This window comes from Plectropomus leopardus, chromosome 3, assembly GCF_008729295.1.
Source record: "Plectropomus leopardus isolate mb chromosome 3, YSFRI_Pleo_2.0, whole genome shotgun sequence".
In the NCBI taxonomy this organism is placed as follows: domain Eukaryota; kingdom Metazoa; phylum Chordata; class Actinopteri; order Perciformes; family Serranidae; genus Plectropomus; species Plectropomus leopardus.
This window is the reverse complement of record NC_056465.1, coordinates 12,646,302-12,670,410: the sequence shown is the minus strand read 5'-3', so window position 1 is coordinate 12,670,410 and position 24,109 is coordinate 12,646,302. Positions and strand designations below refer to the sequence as shown.

The 24,109-nt window shown below is 38.4% G+C and overlaps 1 protein-coding gene across 1 annotated transcript; it reads right to left on the bottom strand.

Moving 5' to 3' along the window:
* Positions 1–1,044: 1,044 nt before the first annotated feature.
* Positions 1,045–22,614, bottom strand: alg6 (ALG6 alpha-1,3-glucosyltransferase). The gene is made up of 14 exons (XM_042483024.1): positions 22,457–22,614; positions 22,129–22,213; positions 21,135–21,224; positions 20,791–20,879; positions 20,586–20,668; positions 20,053–20,117; positions 19,376–19,561; positions 16,876–17,011; positions 12,186–12,271; positions 10,470–10,554; positions 9,741–9,811; positions 8,426–8,494; positions 5,552–5,744; positions 1,045–2,272 (listed from the first exon to the last, which is right to left on the bottom strand). The coding sequence occupies exons 1-14, from the start codon at positions 22,536–22,538 to the stop codon at positions 2,075–2,077; spliced, it is 1,518 nt and encodes a 505-aa protein (XP_042338958.1). The 5' UTR covers positions 22,539–22,614; the 3' UTR covers positions 1,045–2,074.
* Between the last annotated feature and the right edge of the window lie 1,495 nt (positions 22,615–24,109).

Sequence of the window (24,109 nt, the reverse complement as noted above, 5' to 3'; positions counted from 1 at the left end):
AGTACACCAGAAGTGATTATGTTGATTTTTAATATTTAACTCCAGCTGGGAAACATTGTGGTGCTACAGACATGCCCTGACCTACAAATCATAAACCAGATGTAAGGGAACATGCTTGTTTGTCACAGACCCGGCAAAAACCACAGCATTTCCATTTTCATATTTTTCAGTGAAAATAAAATGTAAAAATTACCATTCCTACAAAAATGGCAAAGCATATCCCAATCGCAATAGCTATCAAAATAATCACAATATGACTTTTTTTTGCATACGGTGCAGCTCTGCTTACTCGTAATATTGATTTACCATCCTATTGCAGAAGTGGGGGGTAAATTCCCATTTTATTTCTAAATGTATTGGCATGACTTTATATAAACATATGTAATAAAAGGGCAAACCACAGCCTTTCATACCACCTCTAATTGGCCCCTTGTGTTCATGTCCCTTTGTAGTAACAGTTAACTCAGATCTTGGGCTCCTATTTGTCCCTGTGGCTCATTATTAGCTGCCGGCCTGGAGCCTCAGATGCACAGGCAACCCTCTCTGACCTGATAACATTTATAGTTGTAATGGATTTTTTTATGCCTGTCATTAACTGGCTCAGAGATTGGAGAAAGAAATTGCTTGTACCTTTTTTTTCTGTGGTATTTCAACTTTATAGCATTATGTTCAGATATGTCACCTTCCATCATCTCCTTTTAAGGCCTGTCCTGTCACTGGTTTTGTTTTAAATGAACAGGTCTTTTGTGCAGGACCCTTGTAGTATCTAGGACTTGTCATGAATATTTAATGATGTTGAGTAAAAGCTTTGAAAGATATAATTTCTGTCCAATTATTGGCTCTGTCTCTGCCAGACTGTTAGGGGTGATTTAGCGGACTACTTGGTAAATGTAGACAGTTTATGTGAAGCTGCTCAAAATTAAATCATTTTAACACTGTGGGAATAAAACTGATGTTCACTTTAAGTCATTGAGAATTTTATTTATTTTCACAAAAACTAAGTTTTTACAAAAGAACTTCAATGATGGCTAAAAATATACAGTAGAAAACCGTAAAAAAAAAAGTCCACATGAATAATAATCAACTGTTACTGCTGACCTGAGTCCAGTCCCATCAGGTACGTCTTTTAATCACAATACCAAGGAGGTACAGAGGTTGGACACAATAACAGGAACACCTAACATTAAGTCTAGCACCACCACATACTACAGTTTAAAAAATAACCACAAAATTAATCAGCACCTCTCCCCATGGTCTTAACAATAACTGGACTTTACAACAGGTGTTCCTATTATTGTGGCCACTCGCTGTAGCTTGAGCATACAGACACAGAGGTACCTAAGGCCTGCTTGCGTTTCTGTGATTGGCCAGCAATAGTATAGTTGGAAAAATTAGGTATCATTGGTCCAAGCAAAGAAAAAAAAAATCAAGAAAATAGGCTTGATAACACAAATTACATTTTGGTAACAAATTGGACTGAGTTTGTGAAATTATTCGGTCCAAACTGGAGAAATGTCACTATCCTTTAATTTTCTTTTGATTTCACAGCTCCTCCCAGTTACCTTTTTGTAGTACAATGATTTTTCAGCCCACAATATCCCTTCAATAAGCATTTGTGTAGGACTGCAACTAATGATAATTTTCCTTAACACAAATCTGCAAGTTATCTTCTCCATTAATTGTTTGGTCTATAACAGTTCAAAAACGTTCAAAATTTCTGATGTCATTAAATCACGTATTGTCTGAGCAAAGATATTCTATACTACAATACAAGGAGAAATGCTGAAAATTCTCACATTGGAGAAGCTGGATCCATCAAATGTTTGCCGTTTTTAACTTGAAAATCGACTTCAATAATCATTTGCTGTATTTTGAAAATAGCTGCAAATATTTTTTTTTTTGATGGACTTATGATTACAGCTCTAGATTTGTGATATCTGCACTGGGGGCTTGATGGCACGAGTGAAAACCATCTAGAATGTAAACATGTCCCACGGTATAACTCTGGCTTCCCTGAAGCAAAATTAGCTAAAAAAAGATCTTTTCCCGTGCCCATCACGTCCTTTGGCACCATTCAGTTGTTCTTCTTCTGGCTCTTTCTGCTGGGCGGCTCACTGAACTGGACGATGTTGAAGTATAGAAATGTTCCCAAGAAATGCACAAAAGCAGTAGTGGACACCAACACAGGAAACAAGTCAGGTAGATGTGGTGGAGGAACCAGAGCAACAGTCACAACGCTCAAAGCAGCCATGGCAGCGATGCTGATGTAGAACTGCAACAAAGACGGGAAGAAAGTTTATCAAATGATTTAAATGAGAACAGGACCAGAAGATTGGATAGTATGTTGAGTCATAGTGAAACGTAAAAGACTTCAAAAACTCAGGCTGATGGGAAAAAGCTGTGGTCGGGCGCTACTTTAGAGAGCCAAAACATTAGCTTAACAAAAAAAACATCTTAACTCACGGCTGACTGGGGGGCCTTCCCTTAAGCTTTCAACCACATCTCACTGTCTTCATCATTAATGGAGCTTACTCAGTTGTTTTGGAGATGTTCCAGCTGTCATCATGTGACCAAAGTTTGGAACCTTGATCACATGATAACAGGTGGCCGTATATTCGTGGGAGATCATAACCCATGTCTCTCAAGCAAACTCTGTTAGCGGATGAATGGCGTGAGATGTGGTTGAAAGCTTCAGAAACCAAGTAAGTGGATCTTGAGTTTAAATTAATATTGTCAAACTGCCATTTTCAAGGTCCAGGATGACCTTTATTGCTCAGTCATAGATTAGTGTTTACTCGGAATAGAATATAAAGATGTTGCTTCTATAATAGTGCATAATATTTTTTTTGTTTTGTTTTGCTCTTTGGTAAAAGAAACGACCTGAAATCAGGATGTCATTACATTGTTCTTGAAATCATCACGTTAACTGTGATACAGCATGCTTGATAAGCTCTCACCAACAAGAGGGAGACTTATGAGGGTTGTTAAAGGTGCACTCTATTTAATCTAATATCTAATTTACACATCTAGATCAGTATACTTGTCATGATGAGTAAAAACGTATATAAAATCTTCTGTCTCTGGAAGGAGCTTTTAAAGTTTGTGGAGTTTAAAAGATTAGGTTTTTTTACCATGCAAGAAGGATCTAATGAAACCTTTGTTGTGTTAAGCACAGGATCCAGTATTTTTTTAGTTTAACCTATTCTAGGTGCGAAAATTTAGGATATCTCAACTTCTGTAAATTACCAAGATACCCCCTTGAATGTAGACAACTCTTTTCTGACAACTTTTTTTATGATGACGGAATTGATATTCAATACCAGAGACTCTTTCTCATAAAAAACAATGAAGAGATCGGGCACCTCAGGCCAAGAACAAACTGTTAGCTTTTCCTTTAATTTTAAGTGTAACTATAATATCAAAACCAATGAATGATTTAATTTGAAAGAGCTCTCAAATCACATTGCATATTCATCACTGGATGACTCACATCAAATTGATCGTTTGAGAGGTGCTATAAAGAAAATAGTATCACACTGCCTAACAGCCACTTTAAATTAAGGCCTACGAAACTACATTTCGCCTTGTTATAAAGTTGCACACAGAACTGACGACGAGCTCATTCATGTGTCTGTTTTGCCTTTATGAGCCAGAGATAAGTCAGAAAGTAAGATGGAGGAAAACACCTCGTGCCCACACCCGCCCTGCCGCCCCAAACCTATGAAACCTTATCGCCGTCATTGGGGCTTGCTATTTATGCTGCTTGTGTAAATAAATATATCTAGGCAAACCTGTGTTAATGACACGCGCTATAAAAAGACACCTTCTCGTAATCGCTGACACCCCACTGGAGGCCCTGTCGCTGAGGGGCTGGCGGTGCAGCCCCTTCAGATGCTGTGGAAACCTAAATAAGTGATAAATAATTCTTCGCCTGGCAGCAGCTTTCATCCCCGCACAGCTTACACAACTTACAGCCGCACATGATCTTTATTTATACAGTCGGGTGTATCTCCTCACACAGTTGCAATTTAGGTATAGCGCCTCTTTCAAAGAACAGGTCACCTGGGAGCCTGAAATCAGCACCCTTCTTGTTTCAAATGCATCAGCTGTGCATCGTCCTTGTCCCGTGTGCAAGAGCAAACATGAGCTACTAACTTAATAAAGCAAGCAGCAGTATCTTTACTTTGTTTACTGTTTATTGAGCACGAGCCTCATCAGAAGCAAAACTGACCACGCTTTGAACTTAATGCCCCGTGACTGGAAAATCTGTGATTCTGGCGACTTCTAGTGGCGGTGTGAAAAAACACACAACAACTTTTGCAAACTGACCCGGTAACAGTGAGATGAACGGGCTGAAGCAACACATAGACCACACCATTTTGAGTCGATTGAGTCATCTCTCCACAAACAAAACATCATTGCATTAGAATTATTTTAGAGATGTTACAAACAAATATATATTCTGCACATAGTAGTTTAAAATTACTGTCATGTGCCAATCTGTTGATGTAATACTGCCTCCTCTACCTGTGTTAATAGGTATTAAGTAATCTGCATGACCTTTATTTTATTGGCAGGCAGTTAGAGCTGCAATCACAGTGACAGAAGTTACCACCTCCTGTACAAATCTCTGTGTATTGCACACTGCAGCCTCTGCCGCTTGACCTCCAACATTTCCCTGATAAAAACCATTTGCACTTAGTTAATATACTCTTTGCCCTCCGAAAGGACAGGATTGTTTTGACTTCAGCAAGACTGGGACACAAAAGTCTTTGGTGAATATTGTGCTTTTACAATTGGACAAAGGTATCAGTTATGCAACGTAGTATATGTTTCTATGAAGAGTAATAATTTGTTTTGTCTACACATACTCAGCAAGGATGAAGTTAAAGATTTGCCAGGTAAAAGATGTTTATACATCAAAACCTGGGTCATTTTGAAAAGACAAAAAAATTTGAAAGTTTTGTTGATATGTAGCTTACATATAACCTTCCCAACTGGCACCAGATGCCAAAATGACATCAGAAAGATTTTGGACACTTGTGTTGGACAGATGTTAAATTTAGATTTGAATGACAATATTACAAATATTTAACACTGTTAGAATTTCACATTGTGTGGATGTTAACATTGTGACATTTTTCAGACATTAGATTAGTTACTTAATAACATAACTTGAAACCAACAAATTGTCAGCGTCATCTGTCGTCAGTATTCTACATCAAATTGACCTTGGTATAAGATGTTGTCCTGACATGGAAATTTGGTCATCCGATGTTAAAACCTAAATTCAACCAAATCTCAACTTCTGAAGATGCTGGTGGGCAGTTAGGGTCTCTTCAACATCATTAGATTGCTGTATTTCTTGGACTATGAGTAATATATTCTAACTAAATCTAGCAATTTAGATGCTACTGAAACACTTACATGGTAACATCTTGTTTTTCTTAACCAAAGTTTGGCTCATGTAACGTGGATGTGTTTTGACCTGCAAATTACAAAATGGGTTTTCTATTGTTAGTCATTGTGCTAGGGCTGGGACCTCACTGACCTTCCATCGTACAATCCAGGCCATGTCCAGTTTTGGAAGGAAGAATAGCAGCTTATGGTAGGCTCCCAGTCTCAGATCTTCCTCTGAACAGTGCTCCAGTGCAGACATTAGATAAATGCTGAAGAAGAGGAAGGCCAGCGAGGTCACAACATAGGGCACCAGCAGACCATCCTTCAGAAACAGAGGCAGCATGCTGCACAAAGTGACAAGAACAAGAACAATAATGCATTTACAGTTTAGAAATGTGGCATATTTTGCAGATGTCACTGTCAGCAGTGATTTACAAGTGTAAGTAAGAGTAAGCAAAAATTGCATGCGGCTTTACTGTACGTCTCTTCCACTTTTTACCCTCAACGTGCAGCTGGAGCTTTAATACACAAGTGTACAACAGAATCTGTTAATAAACACAGCATGACGTCTTTTTAATGGATTTTTATATTCGTCAAACAGCACATTCAGTTCAGTATCATGTTTGGTGAGAAGATGGCAACAGTAAACCACATAGCTTTTATCCAGCAGGTCTGCACAAGCAGTCTGTCCCCTGGGGAGAGATGGCTCTGACATTCATGCCAAGCTTATCTTAGTTTAGCAGAGGGGCACAGACAAGAACAACAGTTGACTCATAGTAAATCGCACATCACCCCAGCTTGTAAAAACCCATCCCCTCGCAACAAACAACTCATTCTGATTTTTTACTCTGACAAAAAAGCTCCATTCAGCAAGATAAATGTTTAACCATTTGGAAATACATACTTCGTCAATTTAAACAGACTGGCTGCATTCTGTCCTCTTACAATTGCTATGGTTGAGCATCTATTCAGCCAATTAGGTTAACAAAAGATGTATTTCTTTAAGTGGAGTGTGTAGAGGATGTAGATAATGTGAGAGTCCGAGTCAGACTGTACTGAGAGGCAGCTACAGAATGACCTCCTGTCCCCACACAACGCACACTTAGACGGCAGGCATGCAGACTATGCCGTGTAATCCCCAGATATCCTTATACTAAACCACACGCACAACAATTAGTGCTGCCGGAAGAATTTAACGACAGCTGGTGAAAGTTAGACAGAGCATTTGCAGCACTACTTGTCTTTTCCATTCATGGTCCTCAGCTCAGACCAGATCGTAGATCCGTTTAGCTTGTTAGGGTTGTTTCTACAGCACATCTCGTCTGATAGCTGACAGTAGAGAGAAATAACGAATGCTGACATGAAAATGAAATGTCCGATTCAAACCCTGGACATGGCAGTTATGTGTTAAGGGCCAACTTCTTACCACCCAGATGCATCTTTTCCCAAAGTGAGACTTTGTAACTTTTGCTGAACAATGACTTCTGTGGCCACCACGAGTGACACATATGGATTAAGGATAAATGTTAAAATGTAACGTAAAACGAGCTCATGTAGGAAAATTTGTAATGTTATAAAGCAATGTGTAACTTTATTTTGGTAACAAATAAAGCTAGCTTTAGTTTGACCAGAAATGATCGATTCAGAACCCAAAATGTTGGCTCCAGGTTGGGACTAGAAAATAGCAAGTTTTCCTTAACCTGAGACGCAAACCCTGCACACACCAGTGTTTGAGTGTCATTTTGGAAAGAGAGGATGACTATGGAGAAGTAAAGTGAGAAACCATAAATACAAAAAAGTGCTTGCAGTGGTCTCATTTGTAGCTGGTTCATGATTGTTTTTTTGGATAAAACCAAATATCTGGAATAACAGAGCAGATGGTTGCAGGGAATCAAAGTGATTCACCATCTTGCTACTACTGTTACCTTCTGCTGTGCATTGTCTAGCAGTATTTATTGACGGCACATCCTTGATTACAATAGTTCTGCTTGAAACTGGTGGAAACGCAGACTTGTCAACCAGAAAGAACATTGACGGTAGCTGATCTACAACAGGGTTTCTGCATACAGAAAGTATGCATGATAGTGCGCCAGCTGTTGAGCCTTTGGGCAACTGCACACTAGCTTTCACTGCGCATGTGTTGTACCCTGACAGTGTGACGTAATTTAAAACCGTGACTTCTCCTCTTATGACCCTCCTTGGTTTCTGGTCTTTGAGCTAAGCTAAGCTAACCACCTGCTAGTGGTGGCTTCATAGCTGAAGATTACTTTAAACAAACAAAAAAAACCTAGAAAACATGTAGATAATATGAAACATCACAAGTCGTGGCTTTAACACTTTGAACCGGGGCAAAATAGCTTGATTCTTTCAAAAACATGGGAATAGGGCAATGAGCAACTTAAGAAGAAAGGAGCAAGAAATTAGCAAAGAATTGGTAAAAAAAAAAAAAAAAAAAGTACAAGAAAGAAAATATAACTAAAAACAAAAGAAGTTTTAAAAAATTATAAATAAATGAAAAGAAAAAAACTAGGAAATTACCTGCTTAAAAACTGTAAAACAAAATAGTAAATACAATTATGATAATTATATATATATATATATATATTATATAATATATAGTTCTCTTGACATTTTTTCCCTAGCTTTAAAAAAATGTTTTAGACCTACTAATTTCTTGCAAATTGCGGGACATGACTTGAGAAGTTGCTCTTTGCCTTTTTTTACTCATGTGTTTAAATAAGGCAAACCATTTTGCTCAGGATTCAAAGGATTAAATACTTGTGAAACGAGTCTTAATGCAAAGAAAAACTGATGTTGAATGAGTTTTTAAAGGGTTAACTAAAGGTAAAGATTTATAATGCTTTTGTAAATGCCCAGTTGTTCTCTACATGGCAACAGCAAAAAAAAAAAAAGTAATGCGCTGAAGAGCTACAAGGCATCTGATATAAACAACAATTAAGGCCCAGCTCTTATCCATTTACAACCTGTGTGTAGTTACACTGGTCTTTCTTCCACACAGTCTTACCTAAATGTAGAGACCTGCAGGAACCAAATACTGATCAGGGGGAGCTCATTCAGCAGGAGGCAGACAGGCCTAGAGAAGATAAAAGTTGGTTATACTCTCTGTTGAACACACTATGCAGTAAGCACCATTAAACATCATTTTACAGTCAGACAGGAAGTGGGGCCATGTTAGGTTGGAGCTGGATGTGAACTGATGTCATGCGTGGATAATGTTAAAGCAACTGGCCCGACAGGACATCCACATGAATCGATTACTGACAGTCTCTCACAAGGCAGTCAAGTGTTTGTTGTACTGCATTATGTTATATTTGTGCATGCTCTTTTACTGTTACTGTGCAGCCATGTATGGTACTGTACATCCTTCAGTAACAAAATCAAAAATCCAACTTTTACATGAATTAAGTATTTCATGTGAACATGAAAAGATGTGTAAATGTTTTGCCATGAAAGTAAAATAATGACCTCATGGCGCATATGTGTGTTTCCATGTGTCAGTTGAACCTGGTTGCCTGCGTCATTGCTAGCCAGTGCTAGTTGTGCACTGTGCTCCGAGGGGGGCACTTTCCACCGGTCCCTGAGCCCATAATTACAGCCAGTGCTCTTTGGCGATCCTGTTACAGCCCAATAATTGATCCTGCGCAAACAACGCCCCGAGCTGCCGCCTGCCATTCTTTCCTAATCCCTGGACATGCATTACTGATTGATTCGGGGGGACAGGTGGGAGATATAACTCAATAGTTAATAAAGCAACAATCTGCCCTAATCTAGATTAATAGATGAGCCCAGATCTAGGAACCAAATCCCTCGCTGTCAAATCTATGCCAGACTTCTCTCTGTACCTACACAACTTTATACATATGGAGGTAAATGGTGATGAATCACAAACACACACACACACACACACACAGACACACACACACACGTGCATATTTATTCTCACATGTGCACATACTGCACTTGTTCATATCATGATGATGGAAGCTACTTTGAAGTCTGTGCTGCACACAGTGTGATGACAGAGCCCTCAGTTAGCAAGTCTGTACTTAAATAGATTGTTCCTCTGCAACTGTGGGAGTACAGCAGGAGGATGATGTCACTTTTACAGAGCGCGCACATCTTCAGCTCATTAACAATCTGCAGGACATAAACTGAGATCTGAAGTGGGCCAACGGCTCCTTTGTGAGCAAAAATTAAATCTATACTCATGAATATTTGAGGTATCACTACAAGATAGAAAACGTACCATTAATGTTTGTCACATGCCGACAAATCACCCAGCGGGACAAAACCTCGAGAAATATTACCTCTGTACTTACAAGGCAGCCAGGAGGATGGACTTCTCGTGGACTTGATAAGAGAAGAGGAAAAAAGCCAGGGATGAATTGGCCTGAAAATGACATTGAGATTATTAGTACAACAACTACTACTGCTGAATAAAAATGCTGTGGATAATAGAGCTGAAACAATTAGTTGATGAATTGATTAGTTCACTGCCAGAAAAGAAACTGGCAGCTATTTCGATAATCAAATAATCATTTTAATGTTAAAGCAAAAAAACAAAAAGCAAATTTGGGTTATTTCCTGCTTCTTTAATGTGAGGATTTGATGCTTCTCTTTGTCATACATGATGATGAACTGAACAGCTTTTTGATTTTTTGACTGTTGGTCAGATATAAATTTGAAGATGCCACTTGGGCTCTGGGATATTACACAGTACATACCTCACTGTTTTATATTTTTATTGACCAATTGATTCATCAGGAAAATAATGCGTGGATAACCAATAATGAAAATACTTGCACCCCTACTGGAAAGCATACTTTTTAGTCAAAGCATAAATATTGCTTAAACTGCAGTTATTGGATTAATTATTTTTTGATTAATTATTTTTAGACAGTAAAATACAGAAAGTTGCTTTCTGCAAAATTATCAAATTACTGATATTAGAACCTGTGTGTGATTGGTTAAAAAAAGGCCTTGTTTCTCTGCATTAAAAGGGTCCGTAGATCTGGCTTGCTATTGTTTTACCATCAGTAACTACTCACCAAGGCCACTTTAAACTGCCAGAATGTGGGCTTCATCAGAACTCTCAAACAGGAAGGTAGGACTGCCAGGAGCGTGCAGGCTAAACTGAAAAATAATACAAACAACAAGCATTCAGATGATGTAATATCAGCACAGTTATACAGAACATGCACAAAATCCTCAGAGGGAGACGAGGTTACTGCAGCAGGAAAAAATAATTATACAGCAGAGGACATGTAGAGTATGAAATCAATTTGTAGTCAATATATGATGAATAATAGTATTTGCAAATAATTCCAGGCTTACATATATTTCTGTTATGTTGATGTGGCTTTACGTGAAAACTGATAATGACCACAGAACTGAAAAGCAACTAACTATTTGGCAGTTTTAACTGTATTTCTATTTCTGTGTATGTGCATTAGGAGTAGAGCTGGGCAATTTTAAGAAACTCACATATTACAATATTTTTGACCAAATGCCTTAATATCAATACCGCGACAATATTGTAGGGGTTGACTTTTGGTGCTTTCACAAAATATTCACATGATGAGATTTTTGATAGCTTGGCCATTAAAGCTGATTCTGAATGACAAAACACAAGCTTCATTTTCAGCCTGTAGCACTAGATGATCTGATTTTGATGTAAAATGCAAACAATCAACCTGTTGAACCAAAATGTAACCGTGGATTCATCTTGCTGTTTCTTTGGACACCGCCTGCTCTGCAAACTAAGACCTCTGCTATGTGGGAAATGACCAAATACTGGCCCCTTCTTAGGGTTAGCAGGCATTAGTTTAACCCCTCAATTGTCACCTGCTGGGTGTGGAGGCACCGGAAAAGAGCGACTATGTGTCAGTGTGAATGTGCTGAGAGGTCGAGCAGCGGGTTCAAGTCGTGAGGGTAACAATGTGTTTGCATTACGACGCAGATAGATAGAGATAATGGTAGTGGTAGATGTACGGTATTGATAAAAGACCAGTAAGTGGGCATTTGCTGTGTGTGGCAGTGAGCGTGTTATGCGTGTGTTATGTGTAGGGTAGGGTTTTGCGGTCCGGAAGGACATGGATCACTTTTCACAGCTGATCCATTCTATGTACACAGTACGCCCACACCAGAGCATTTAGCAATCTGCCCCCTGTGCCAAAAAGACAAGAGTGTTTTTCATTTGTTTGAAATGCACTACAGTCAAAGAAGTCCAACTTGATCCCCTGACTTAGCAGTCTGGCAGAAACGTGTTCATGCTGCAAACATACGTCCCCTATATTTAGTGTGCTGGGTTATTTAAGCCGGCTTCACCATGACACAACTGTTTTCTCATTGTGATTGGACAGGCTCTCAGATTTTAGTCAGAATAACTTATCTAAATACTTCCTGGTGGGGAACTCGAGTTACATGTTTACGACATCGTCTCTGATAGCATGGTTGATTTGGCTTGCACCGTCTTCACTCTCTAATAAGGCACATAACTCATTTTTTAACATTTTTGAAAAGCAAATCATAATAGTTATAATTTCATTTTCAGACGTTTGTTTCAAGATGTTTCCTTTAGATATGATCTTATTTCCACCTCGCTGGATCACAGCTGTCATTCCCCTGGGCAAGCTCTGCTTTTCCAGTAAAACCAAGAGACAGGCAAAGAATAGAGACAGAACGATATGGCTAAAGAGAGAATGAAATGATGAAAGATAGAGAAGGAAAAAAGTGAGAGCTTGTTAGATAAATTGAGGGATTACCTGAGGTAGATCTGGGAATCACTGGACAGAACGGATCTGATCTTTATCAGGATGTTCAAGCTGCACCATGTGTTGGCCACCTTATCCTGTACACACACACACACCAATTAGTTAAATGAGAATTTATGTCAGATAAAAACACAAAAACATAATTAATTTCAGCACCTCTTAATGTGATGCCTGGTTATAAAATAATACATTCAGAATTCTATTTTAAAGAGAAAGCAGATAAGTGGCATATTTTTTTCCCTTCCTCAGGTACAACTAAAATTCCCTGGAGCATTCCAGGGGTACATTTGTACGTAACCCTCCATCATAAATTAACCTCCCTTTCAGAAAAAGCATGGGACTTATTTGTAAACTTGGGGACACGGAGTCAAGTGTCAAACCAGAGTAGTTTCTGCATAACAAGCAGATCCAGACCAACCAAAGAGCACTGCTGAAAAATACATGTCAACATGATAAACAATTCTCTATATAATGAAATGTATGAAATTTTAAAGCAAAAATATATTGTTTTTAATTTAAACTCTACTAAATTGGGCTACAATTAACAATAATTTTGATTATCAATTAATCAACCAATTATTCTTATTTTTACATAATTGTATTATTTTTCAAACTGATCCATTGCATGTCTTCTAAAATGTAAAAAAAAAAAAAGAAAGGAAAAAAAAGAGAAAAGAATAAATAAAATCTAAAATTCTTCAAATTACTTGTATAGTACAGCCAATAGTCCAAAACCTAGATGTTCAATTTACAATTACTTTTTAAAGGCAGAAAACCGTTTTTGGAAAGCCGAATACAGAAATAACTAATTCATTGATTACCAAAATAGTTGCCGAATAATTTTCCGTCTATCTACTAATCATTTCAGCTCTAAAGAAAAACACCATAACTTTTTCTCTCACGTTTAACTGTATCATTTTTATATTGTCTTTGTAAATAACGCAGAAAATCAGGTCTTTAAAGTCTGTGAATAATATGGAAGATATGTTACAGCCTTAATACCAGGCTAAAAGTACTTGTGGTTTATAAGAGATGAGGAGGGCGTTGCTGTGAGATTCAGTTGATTTAAGTGCTTAAGCAGTTGTGCGGGGATCAGATGATATTGAGGCCCGAGCCGCCACTGTGCACTATGATATCGCCCGTCACAGGGACAGCGTTCCTAGATCAGCTTTATGATTCCACTGTGAATGTTTTCAGTGTGTGGCCCTGTCTAGAAAAAAACTATTTCTGGCCTGCTCTCTCTCCTCTGTGCTACAGCTGCTCACAGCACAGCTGTGTGGATCTTAATGGCAGCCGAGTCAGCAGCACCAGGCCGTCCAGTGTTGTGTTGTCTCGGCTCCTTCCCTCTCTCTTTCCTCTTTGCCTCCCTGCTCCAAATAACCGCCATGGGAATGTTCCTGGACACCGCCTGAAAGGAACACATGAACGAGGGGGGGTCCTGGGCAAATGTAAAGGGGCGAGAGCAGCACGGCTCCTTCACCTATAAGCTAGCATGGAATTTCACAGGGAGAACCATTTGGTGCCATTTTTGTGAGCAGGCGGCAACGTGAGACGCCAGAATGCAGCTCAGTGGGTAAACTTACAACTGCTCCCGCCCAGAAGCTGCCACGACCACCAGTCACTAGCCCTCTTCTTCCCCACCACCCCTTCTCACCCCTGTCCCCTTGTCCAAAGCTTCTGCTTACGTGCACAATTTCACAATTAGTTCAGGACGGCACGACCCCGCAGCCTCCCGTGCTGTCGTCACAGCAGAGTATAGTGTCTCTCACACCCTGTGTATTATGTTTGCATCATTTCGTTGAACAAATACTGCCACAGCGCATGCTGCCATCTGCTCCCCTGGTAGAATTTTCAATTACTTCTCACATCCGTGACACCTTGTGGTGGGTGCCACCTCGGGGAACGGGACAAGAGAGAGGATACGGGGTTTCAGAAATGAGAGCTGCAAACCTTGGCCTCTGAGCTGTCAGTCACACAAGCAAGAACAGAAACACACACAGTTACTTTACCTCTGCTTGTTCCATGACACCGCTCAACACCGCCAGCTGAACTCTTTGAAGTGCTCTTTCTCACTATCACTTTCTAACATCGTATTCCCGAGCCTCCTTTTCTCTTAGAGGCAACGACTGACCGACCACAGTATACAAATGTGTGCATGTGCGTGCTGTGAAACACTCTCATGTGAAACACTCTCAATCATACTTGCATGCTTTCCATAGATTAAGTTGGTAGCAGGCAACAGTTGTCGGATGTGCTCTGATACGCCTTTAAATGTAGCATTTGCCCTACTCATCAGTCCATATGGCCAGAACACGGCTCTGCTATGAAGTGCTGAAAACACCCGGGGCCATAAATTATTTAGATTTATCTATGTCTTCCTACTGTACGTCCTGAGCCCCAACACCTCCCAGAGAGAGTGAAACCGATCTCCTGGCCTTTCACAATTTTTTTCCCACTGTTTTCTTTGATCCTGTGGGCTATCCATTTCCCACGGGCTAAGCACTGGAGGGTGGAGGGGTGTTCACCATGCTCAGAGCATGGAGCATTTTGTAGAGCAGGAGGAGTGCCACACGGGTTGTGTTTGACTTTCATAAAAGCGCTGGTCACAGCAGGGAAGGGAAAGGTTTAGCGCGCTTCAGCCGCCTCACAGGGAATGGCAGGCCTGTCCGGTGCTCTCAGGGTACGGTAATCTTATATCAGAAGAGACTTCAGAGATTACGCCCAGAGTACACTGGAGCACATGGACTAGACACAACAAACTTTATTGAAAGACTAACTTTTTTTGACGCTTGGTACGTCTTTATCAGAGTCAAACAATACTGAGACTCACATTCACTCAAGTCACCTCCCCACATTAGGAACTCTTTTAGCACCAGCTGGTCACAGCCTCATGCTGTATAGGGGTAAATTAAATTAAGCTTTAACTTTTTGAGAAAGAAAGAAAGAAAAACATAAATCTTGACTCATCCTGAACAAATACGCACAAACAAAACTTCTGAGCCAACACCAAGAATGACTATAAATCAAACAGATTTTTCTCTCTGTAACTGGATTACAATTTAGAATGATCCCTTGCTGTGTTATGTCTCGCAACAACATCCTGTTTCAACGGATATTAAAACAAATTAAGGGAAATAAAGGCACCGCTGCACAGGATACTCAAACATACTGACATTAAAAAATGCTAATTTAATCACAACGTGACTGATTAACCCTTTGAATCCTGAGCATGATGTATTTCAAAAACATGGAATGAATGAAAGGAATGAAATGAGTAAAAAACACAAAAAAAACCTACCTGAAAATGAATTTTAAAACACATACACACACAAGAATATTTAAAAACAAACAACAAAAAATGCCTTAATGCTTAGAATTTAAAACAATTTTGTGACATAATTATAAATGTGTAATTAGGACCATTTTAAATACAGTTTTCCCGTGATTTTTTCTTTTTTCCCTAGACAGTTTTCCCTTGCTTTGTAAAATTATTTTTTTAAATCTACTAATTTCTTGCAATTTGTGGAACATTTCTTACCAATTTGCTCATTACTTTTTTCCCATGTTTTCTTTTTTAGAAATTGCACCATTTTTCTCAGGGTTTAATGGTATAAATACTTATGAAAGGCATCTAAAAGCAGCACAAGAAAAGTGATGCTGAGGTTTCAAAAGGTTAATGGATCCAGTGTTGTGTGATATGATCATGTGAGGAGTCTAAAAACTGCAATAGCCTCAACCCTATATCTCAAAATACTAAATATGTACATGGCAAACACTACAAAATGGGGACAATACAGCCATTTAGAAATAAAAGAGCTGATAAATAAGAAAGAAAGTTATTACAGCCGGAGGATGAGTGAGCCTAGAAGTAGACAAAAGTAAAAGAACCTCATCTGCTCTCCAGGAAAAGTCAAACCACTCCCTTCAGCAAAGAGAAAAACAATACATAACCCTCCCCCTTTTCTGTCCCTCCTCTCTCATCATAACTTTTACGAAAGATAAAAAAAAAACAGACTTCCGAATATTATGTTTAGTTAGCAATCACGCTTTATGCCTAAAGAGCAGCAACACACCAATGTCAAGCACATATGGAGTTATTGATACCCAACACAGCAGCAGGCTTTAGGGTAAACGGACACATAACAGCTTCTCTGTTGGCTCATATTATAACAAGATATGGCAGTACATATATTTTATTGTGGAAGCCATGCAAACAAATCCCTTAGGCTTATTGAGTCCACATTTTATTTATGCTATGGATGGAATTTGGAAGATCAGGACATTTGATTATGGTAATTGCAGTCACATTTATTCACTGGGATACACATCTTATGCATACGACCAGAACGGGGTGGTGAGGAGGTTAAACATCTGCACCGCCTCAAGGGCAAGTAAGGATTCAAAGGAACTGTGCATGTGACCTGTATGGGTTATCTAATCCCCAAGCCATGCTGTTTTAACATGTGTTAGCCTATGTATTGAGCTGTACTGATCTATCAGGAGATATTATCGTCTTCCTCTTGTTTCTTTAACTGACAATATGGGATTGTGAGTAGCTATTTTTAGATGCCTACCATGACAATAGTACAAATGCTCTTTTGATAAGTGTCTCAAGGGCAAGATCATGCTTCTCGGATGTGGGTTTACAGGCTGGTTTTTCATTCAAGAAGCTTTACTGTACCTCAAAGAGACCACGAGCCACGGGAAAAATCCTCCTGACCACCTGCATGGCCTGACCAGGGTCAGACAGGAAGGGCAGCCAGCAGAGGGCAAAAGTCACCAACACTGTTGAGGCAATTCTCGCCAACAGGAAAAGCCTACATGAGGAGGATCACACAAAAACACAAGCGTCATGTTTTAACATGAAAAAAAAACAACTAAAGGGGGTGTCCCTATTAAGATTTTTTTTGCCCCTGACACTGATACAAGTCATTAGACATTGAGTATCTGGGAATATCTGATACTAGTATTTACCTGGATAATACTGCTTCACAATGCACACTTTAAGTAGTTTAAAGTTATTCAAATCAATCCAGTATATATGCTTGACAGTTTAATAACTCTGCGGTGCAGTACAAGAAAAAATGTATGCATCCAAACAGTTACTATGATTGTATTTATTTTATTTTTTACAAAGTAACCACGTAAAAAAACTAAAAATATTTTCACAGGGCTCTTATCACAATTCCACTTAGAGAAGCATTTTAGGGTTTTTTTTAATAAAATAACCAAGTAGACAACTAAAATGTCTAGAAACTGCTTGCAATTCAACTTAGAACAGCATTTGTTTTTTCAACAAAATAACACAGTAAACAAATTAAAATGTTTCATCAGAAATTGCTCTAAAGTCCACTTAGTGTTGCATTGTAATAAAAGTGCAGAACACTATAAATTAGTGATATAATCACAATTCCACATCAAAGTAGTGCTAAAGCTGAACTTTAACATTCCAAGTGACAACAAATAAAAATCTTATTACAGCATTATAGTAAAACTAATTCACTAAAAAATGCAGAACAAAAATTTCACTTCTTCTTAAAGTGGTGTAGCAGCTTAAGCTGATCATTAAAAAAAATCTGTTTCTGCTTTATAAAGTGGCAAATTGTGCTCTGTGTTTTCGACACCTGTGTGATGGCAGACGTAAACATATGATCGGACAGGGCACATGCTCATAATAACCTATCTTGATCAATTAAAAATGCATTGATCGGGCCCCAGACCGATCCTTCCCATCTGATTGGGACATCCCTAAATATTATCATTAGTGAGTTGCTTAAGTCTGTCGTTGTTTAGTGAAATTCCTCAAACAATAAGTACATAGTGTCTGCAAGTCCTAAATTTGGGATTTGACCCTTGTGTTGAGGAATGCAGTGAAAGCCATGCATCAGCTGAAAGTCTTCTTCGGTGTAGGTCAGGCTATCTTGTCAGCTGTAACTGTGAAGCTGCTGGTTAAGTTGCACACACAGCATAGCTGAGGAGTTTGGGCATGGCGAGAGTGTCATCTGGACATATCTCCCCCCCCGGCCCTTCTAATCCAGCTCTCCATTTGCTACTAAATGCCCTTGGTACATTGTTACTAGATAAACAGACACTGGACACACTAGTAACGGCATCCAATCTGATTACCTCAGTCATTCTGCAGCTCTCCTGAGGACACTGCTCGCTTATAGACTGACATTACGAATCTGCTTTGAGAACTCTGCTGACACTTCAATGCAGAGTGATAAAAAAAAAAAATGTAATCAAAACAATGACTCAGCTGACTAATAATAAGTTACAGGACACACAAAAAAATCCTTATAATACTTCTCTATACCCATGGTTGTTTTTATGAGACATACTTTGTGATGTTAATTAATTGTGAGAGCGTAAACTTGGATGTTTTACTGTATCCTTCTTCCCTTTCTTTCAAAATGGCAGGATATGAAAATGAATAATCCCTTTGTTGCTCTTCTTATGCCCCTGCCATTTCCCTTCTGGCATTTCTTCTATAATTAATTCTTTGGTAACACTATGTTGGCGCTATGGCTTGAACTTTGAGTCTTTGAATTCTACAGTCAGCTTTTAACAATCACATTTGAGATTGTGTGAAAAATAGACTGAGCCTAACTTCCAGAATCACGATGTCTTGAATGGATTAGGGGATGACAGATTATCAGATTGGCCAATTATAGGGATAGGGAGCTATTTTTTTAAAATTCATTTGTCATTTAAATTTTGAACATTTCAGTTTTGATTTAACATTTGCTAATGGCAGCTATACTATACTATATTTATATATGCTATGCTCTGAGTTTTTTATATTTCAAATTCTAAATATTGACAGAAAGATTTTCATTTTCATTGTAAATGCATATTGGTTCCAAATATCAGTTACCTGATTCATTAACTACTAATAATTGTTATTGATATCAGCCCTGAAAAACCAAAATCAGTCAGTCCCTAGTGTGGATTCATATACTCCACAGATCTACCACAGCTGCAGAGAAATACCATCAAACAACTACCTGACGCCATACCATCTATCAAAGGGGTATGATTAAGGGTACTTGAGCCAATCTGATTGTGCAGTGTGGGCATGCTGTTGGGGAACCAAAACAGAAGATAACTCAAAAATTCCTTAAAATTTAAAGAAAACTATTTCAAGTAAGAGGAAGAAAACAAGACGCAAACAGACTCACCCTCTCCCCATCAGGCCTAGTTTGACACTTTTCCCCAGCAGGTAGCAGAAGAAGGGCAGCGCATGGTACAGCTCCATTTGTTTGTAGTTGAGAGCCAGGCAAAAGGCCACAGAGCCCAGCACATCCCAGCCCAGACCCAGAGCCAGAACGCCCCACAGGGCAAAGCCCAGACTCACTGCGTTGTACCTGATTCAGTTAAGGCCAATATTGTGCTGAAAGCATGTCCCTGTAAAAGCTTAAGGCAAGTGCAGGTAAACAGCTCATGTGCTGGTATGGGACAAGTACCATAGAAAACATGCAACTGATCTGGGATCAGTTCTGATGCTTACACATATAATATCTGAGTTGTAAACAGTCTTCTATAATGTTGCTATAGAGAGAAATATGAGCTGCATACCGCCATTCAGGAGACACTCGTTTAGAGGAGAAAATCTAAAATAACAACAATCTAGTTTTCAAGTTGTTCAGAGAATTTAAAATCCTTCGAAAACCATGTTAAAAATCAATCGATACAACTATGGCTATGAGAAAATATACTTAAAATAATGCTATTAGGATTTCAACTTTAAAGTCAATGGCTGCAACTTTGAAGGACAGTATATTACAGGAAGTCATCAAAGCAAACTATGATATCACAGTGTATAAACAGTAGAAATGCACCTGTGCATAAAGGATACTGGAAATGCCCATAGTCGATGAGAATTAAGCCTGGGTATAAAAGGAAGGTGAGCACAGAGGATACCTGGAAAAAATGTAATGGATTTTATGAAAACTTCAGACACCTGATAAACTTCTGCAGATTTTGTTTTCTGAAATAGAGATCTTAACAAAGTAAACTGTTGTCATTCGTTCCTTTTTTGTAACTGCTAATTCAAACTTAGGGTGATAAGGTGTAAATAGACAGTGTACAAACAAAGAGCAATGCATGCTAGTATAGCCTGTTCTAGCGCTGCCTTTTTTCAGACAAAGCTTTTATATGTCTGTTGTAGTTACTGATCTTGTGATATCTGTTTGATCATTTGATATATTCCAAAATATCTCTCCTTATTGATTGTACTGAAAATGTATTTATGCATGCATAACTCCGGGGAAAATATAATGTCATGATATTATATTGCAATAATGACTTCATAAGAGTAGGTTTCCTAGACAAGGAGGAAAAAATGTCTTGCTTGGGTTGAAAAAACTAAATTAGATGTAAGTGTGTTACCTTTCTTTTAGAGGATCCATCAGTGAGGTATAAACAGTATAAAACCACTGCAGGGATGTATATCAACAAATCTGCCACCAGGACTGAAACAGAACAATTAACTATATCATACCACATCTCATTTTTAAGTCAGTAAATGATTGTTAAGTTTAATGCAGATATGGATCATGAAGCTTTATGCTGTATTGTCTCATGGTTACTGTACCTGTAGCTCTCATGAATAACTTGTGGGCTGGGCTTTCATAACCTCTGGATCTGTGGAGCTCTATCCATTCAGGGTTTATCATCTTTGCGCTGCAGGAATATAGAGTTAGTATAGAAATTATAGTGTTTACAATCCTTAAGGAAGCATTAAATGAAAGGCAAGGAGACCTGCTTTTAAAATTACAGCGCAGAAGATATATAGAATAGAATACAAAACTAAGAAGAACAGCGTTGTATGCCATATTAATACTGACACAACACAGAAAATCCAACTTCCTTCTTCAATAAACACTGAAGGAGAGATGTACTGTAAAATGCACTCACTAAATATTAAGAATTACTCACACAAAGGCACAGATCAGGCTGTGGTAGGCAGTCAGAGGAGGGTAGTCAAGACCCCAGTAGTTCAAGTCATTCTCGGTGGTGTTTAAGTACCTGCATGAGTACAAAGATTACATATATTTATGTCTAATACTGTTGCTGGACAAATACTCACTAAAGGAGTGCAGACATCGGTGTACAGTAGACATGCTGGATTGCTCATAGATCCCTTTAACCCTTTGGAACCTGGATTGACATCAGTTTTCTTGTGCTGCCTACAACGGGCCTTCTCAAGTTTTAAAACCTTTGAGCAAAATGGTTTGATTTCTTTTTAACACATGGGAGAAAAAAGACAATAAGTGACTTTGCAAGAGATATCCCAAAAACGGCAAGAAATTAGTAGATTTTTTTTTAAATCCCTTAATAAAAGCTGAGGATTTTTTTTCAAAAGAATTATAGCTACAATTATCACAATTACATATTTAAATGTAATTTCTGTTACATTGTTGTTTTTAGGCTCCTTTTCAGGTCATTTTCTTGTTTTTTTTGTTTATTTGTTGTTTTTGTTTTGTTGTTGTTGTTGTTGTTTTTTTTTTTTTTACAATTTTTTGCCTAATTTTTAGGTAATTTACTCTTAAGTTGCACATTGTCGTCTTCCCATGCTTTTTAAAAATTTGTTTATTTATTTTTTAAGAAACCCAGCAAAGTCACTCGGTTTTGAAGGTTCAAATGCTTTATGATGCACAGATCATACAACATTATCACTGTCATATACATCCAGTTCAAACTTTAATTCTGTCACTTTTAGGTGTTCTTCGGGGTCTTTTTTTTATCCCATACATGCTGTCTCTTGGGAATGTGACTACCAAGAATCTGGTCACAGCATTATATATACACTTTAATGTGTTTTGAGTCTGATTATTACAATATTTCCAGTTGCTGCAAAAACCCAAAAAAGAGCTCCTACTTTTTTAGGTACCTGAATGAATTTTCTAACTTAAATAAACTTCAGACTGACCATTCCTGGACAGGGAGGTTGTATGTCACTTCTTGCCAGTGTCTTTGAGCTTCATAGTCGCCAAACATGGGAGGTTTCCCCGCCCCTAAAAAAAGCATTTAGCTGTTAGTCTGATGGGAAACTACAGCAATGACTGACAGCACACACACCACACACTGCACGAGCTAGTGACCGCATACCGACAGTCACACTCTGCGTGTAAACAACTTTCTGTCAATAGCGTATAGAATAACAAAAGAGATACACTGAAATAAGCAGCTGTGTAACAAAGACTGTTATGACTCTGAATGGTGCAGCATGTTAACGTTAAACTCCACACTCTTCCTACCTGAATATGAATTTAACGAAACGCCCCATCTCACAACAACGCCAAGCAACACGCAAATTGATACGAGACTCCACGTCTGCATGATTTCGACCAACAAAATTGGCGTAAATAGGAGAAATAACAGCTAAAAACTCAGTCTGCTTTGAGAACCTGTCTACATTTCCTGCTTACGTCACCAGCAAGACCTCGTTGCGCACTCTGATTGGACTATGTACGATGACGAAGTTGCAGGGAGCTATGGGGCATTCATGAACATCTAGAAAAACACGACATTTTCCTTTTCTTGAGCCATCGCAGCAAAGTCGAGGCTTGAATGATTTTATCAAACGAGATGTTTCCGTAGCTGTAACAGCATTTCTCTTGTAAATGGTTGCATCGCTTGTGACTTTCAACTACTTTTTGTCAGTCGTTACAACTTTTATTAGAAATTATCAATATTCCCAAGTACGCTGAATGCAACATCGGTTAAGACGAGATTTATGACAAATTGATGGATATTGTGCATTATTAAAGGTCTATTTGTCCACTAATATCTCTTACTTATAGCTGGAGTTGAATTCAGAGGTCAAAATGAAAAGGGGTTCTTTTTAATCTAATATTTCCAATAATAAAATAACAAAGTAAGCTATTAACATAATATAGGCTGTGGAAGAAAATGTGTAAATTATTATTAACTATTACTTCCCAGTCACCGATAATAAATTCCTCAATTGTCATATTATGGTCATAAAGCCAATTTCTGTATGTAATTTCAAAAAAGGACTAACAATAACTAATCATTAACTACAATATACATGCAACATTTATAACTACGCCTAAATATTTTTGAGACATCTCTAAAATAAAAATGTTATTATAGATGTAAACAAACGTGAGCAATCTTTGAAATCCAAAATATTATATCTAAAATAACAATGTTTACTGTAATTAAATGTATTCAGAATGAGTAATCATTTAACTAATGCTCAATATGTGTTTATTTCAATCAGGAGCACTTAAATCCTTATTTTGTCCTCATGTGTGTCATCTGTTTTGAAACATCATGGCAATGTACCATGACATAGTCACATCCACTGCATGTATGGAGCATAGAGGATGAGTTGTCACATGTGTAATAGTTTGTTGTAACCTTCTGTACACAGATGTGTGTATGGTTATACAATTCAAGCCTCCCCTTGCCCTCCCTTCTCAATGTAAATCTCAGCCCAGGGGCATCTTCTCCTCTGTGACCTTTTCTTCTGTTGACGCCATCGTCTTTGTTCCCAAGGTGTTGGGATTTGTTGGCTGAGACATGTTCCTTGTGGTTCCGGCATCAATTATGCATAAATAATAATAACCTCGGACAACTGCTGATTTGCAATGACACTTTCATTACAACGGCAGCAGCCTATAACTCACTGGTGCCCATTAGTTATTAATGCCTGGCCACGCCAGCTTTACTTTGTCATTTATTGCTTCATCTCTATGCCTTTTTAAATATTCAGTAACTGCTGTACCTACATTTACTGTCTGTGATCTCCGCCCAGGAGAAGGCTATAGCTTGTGGTGGGAGATGACCTAGTTATTATGGAGGCCTGGGCCTTGCTTGCCAATGCCATTGTAGTCTATCATATAAACAGTCAAGTTCGCTACAGCAAGTCAGACTTGATCTTT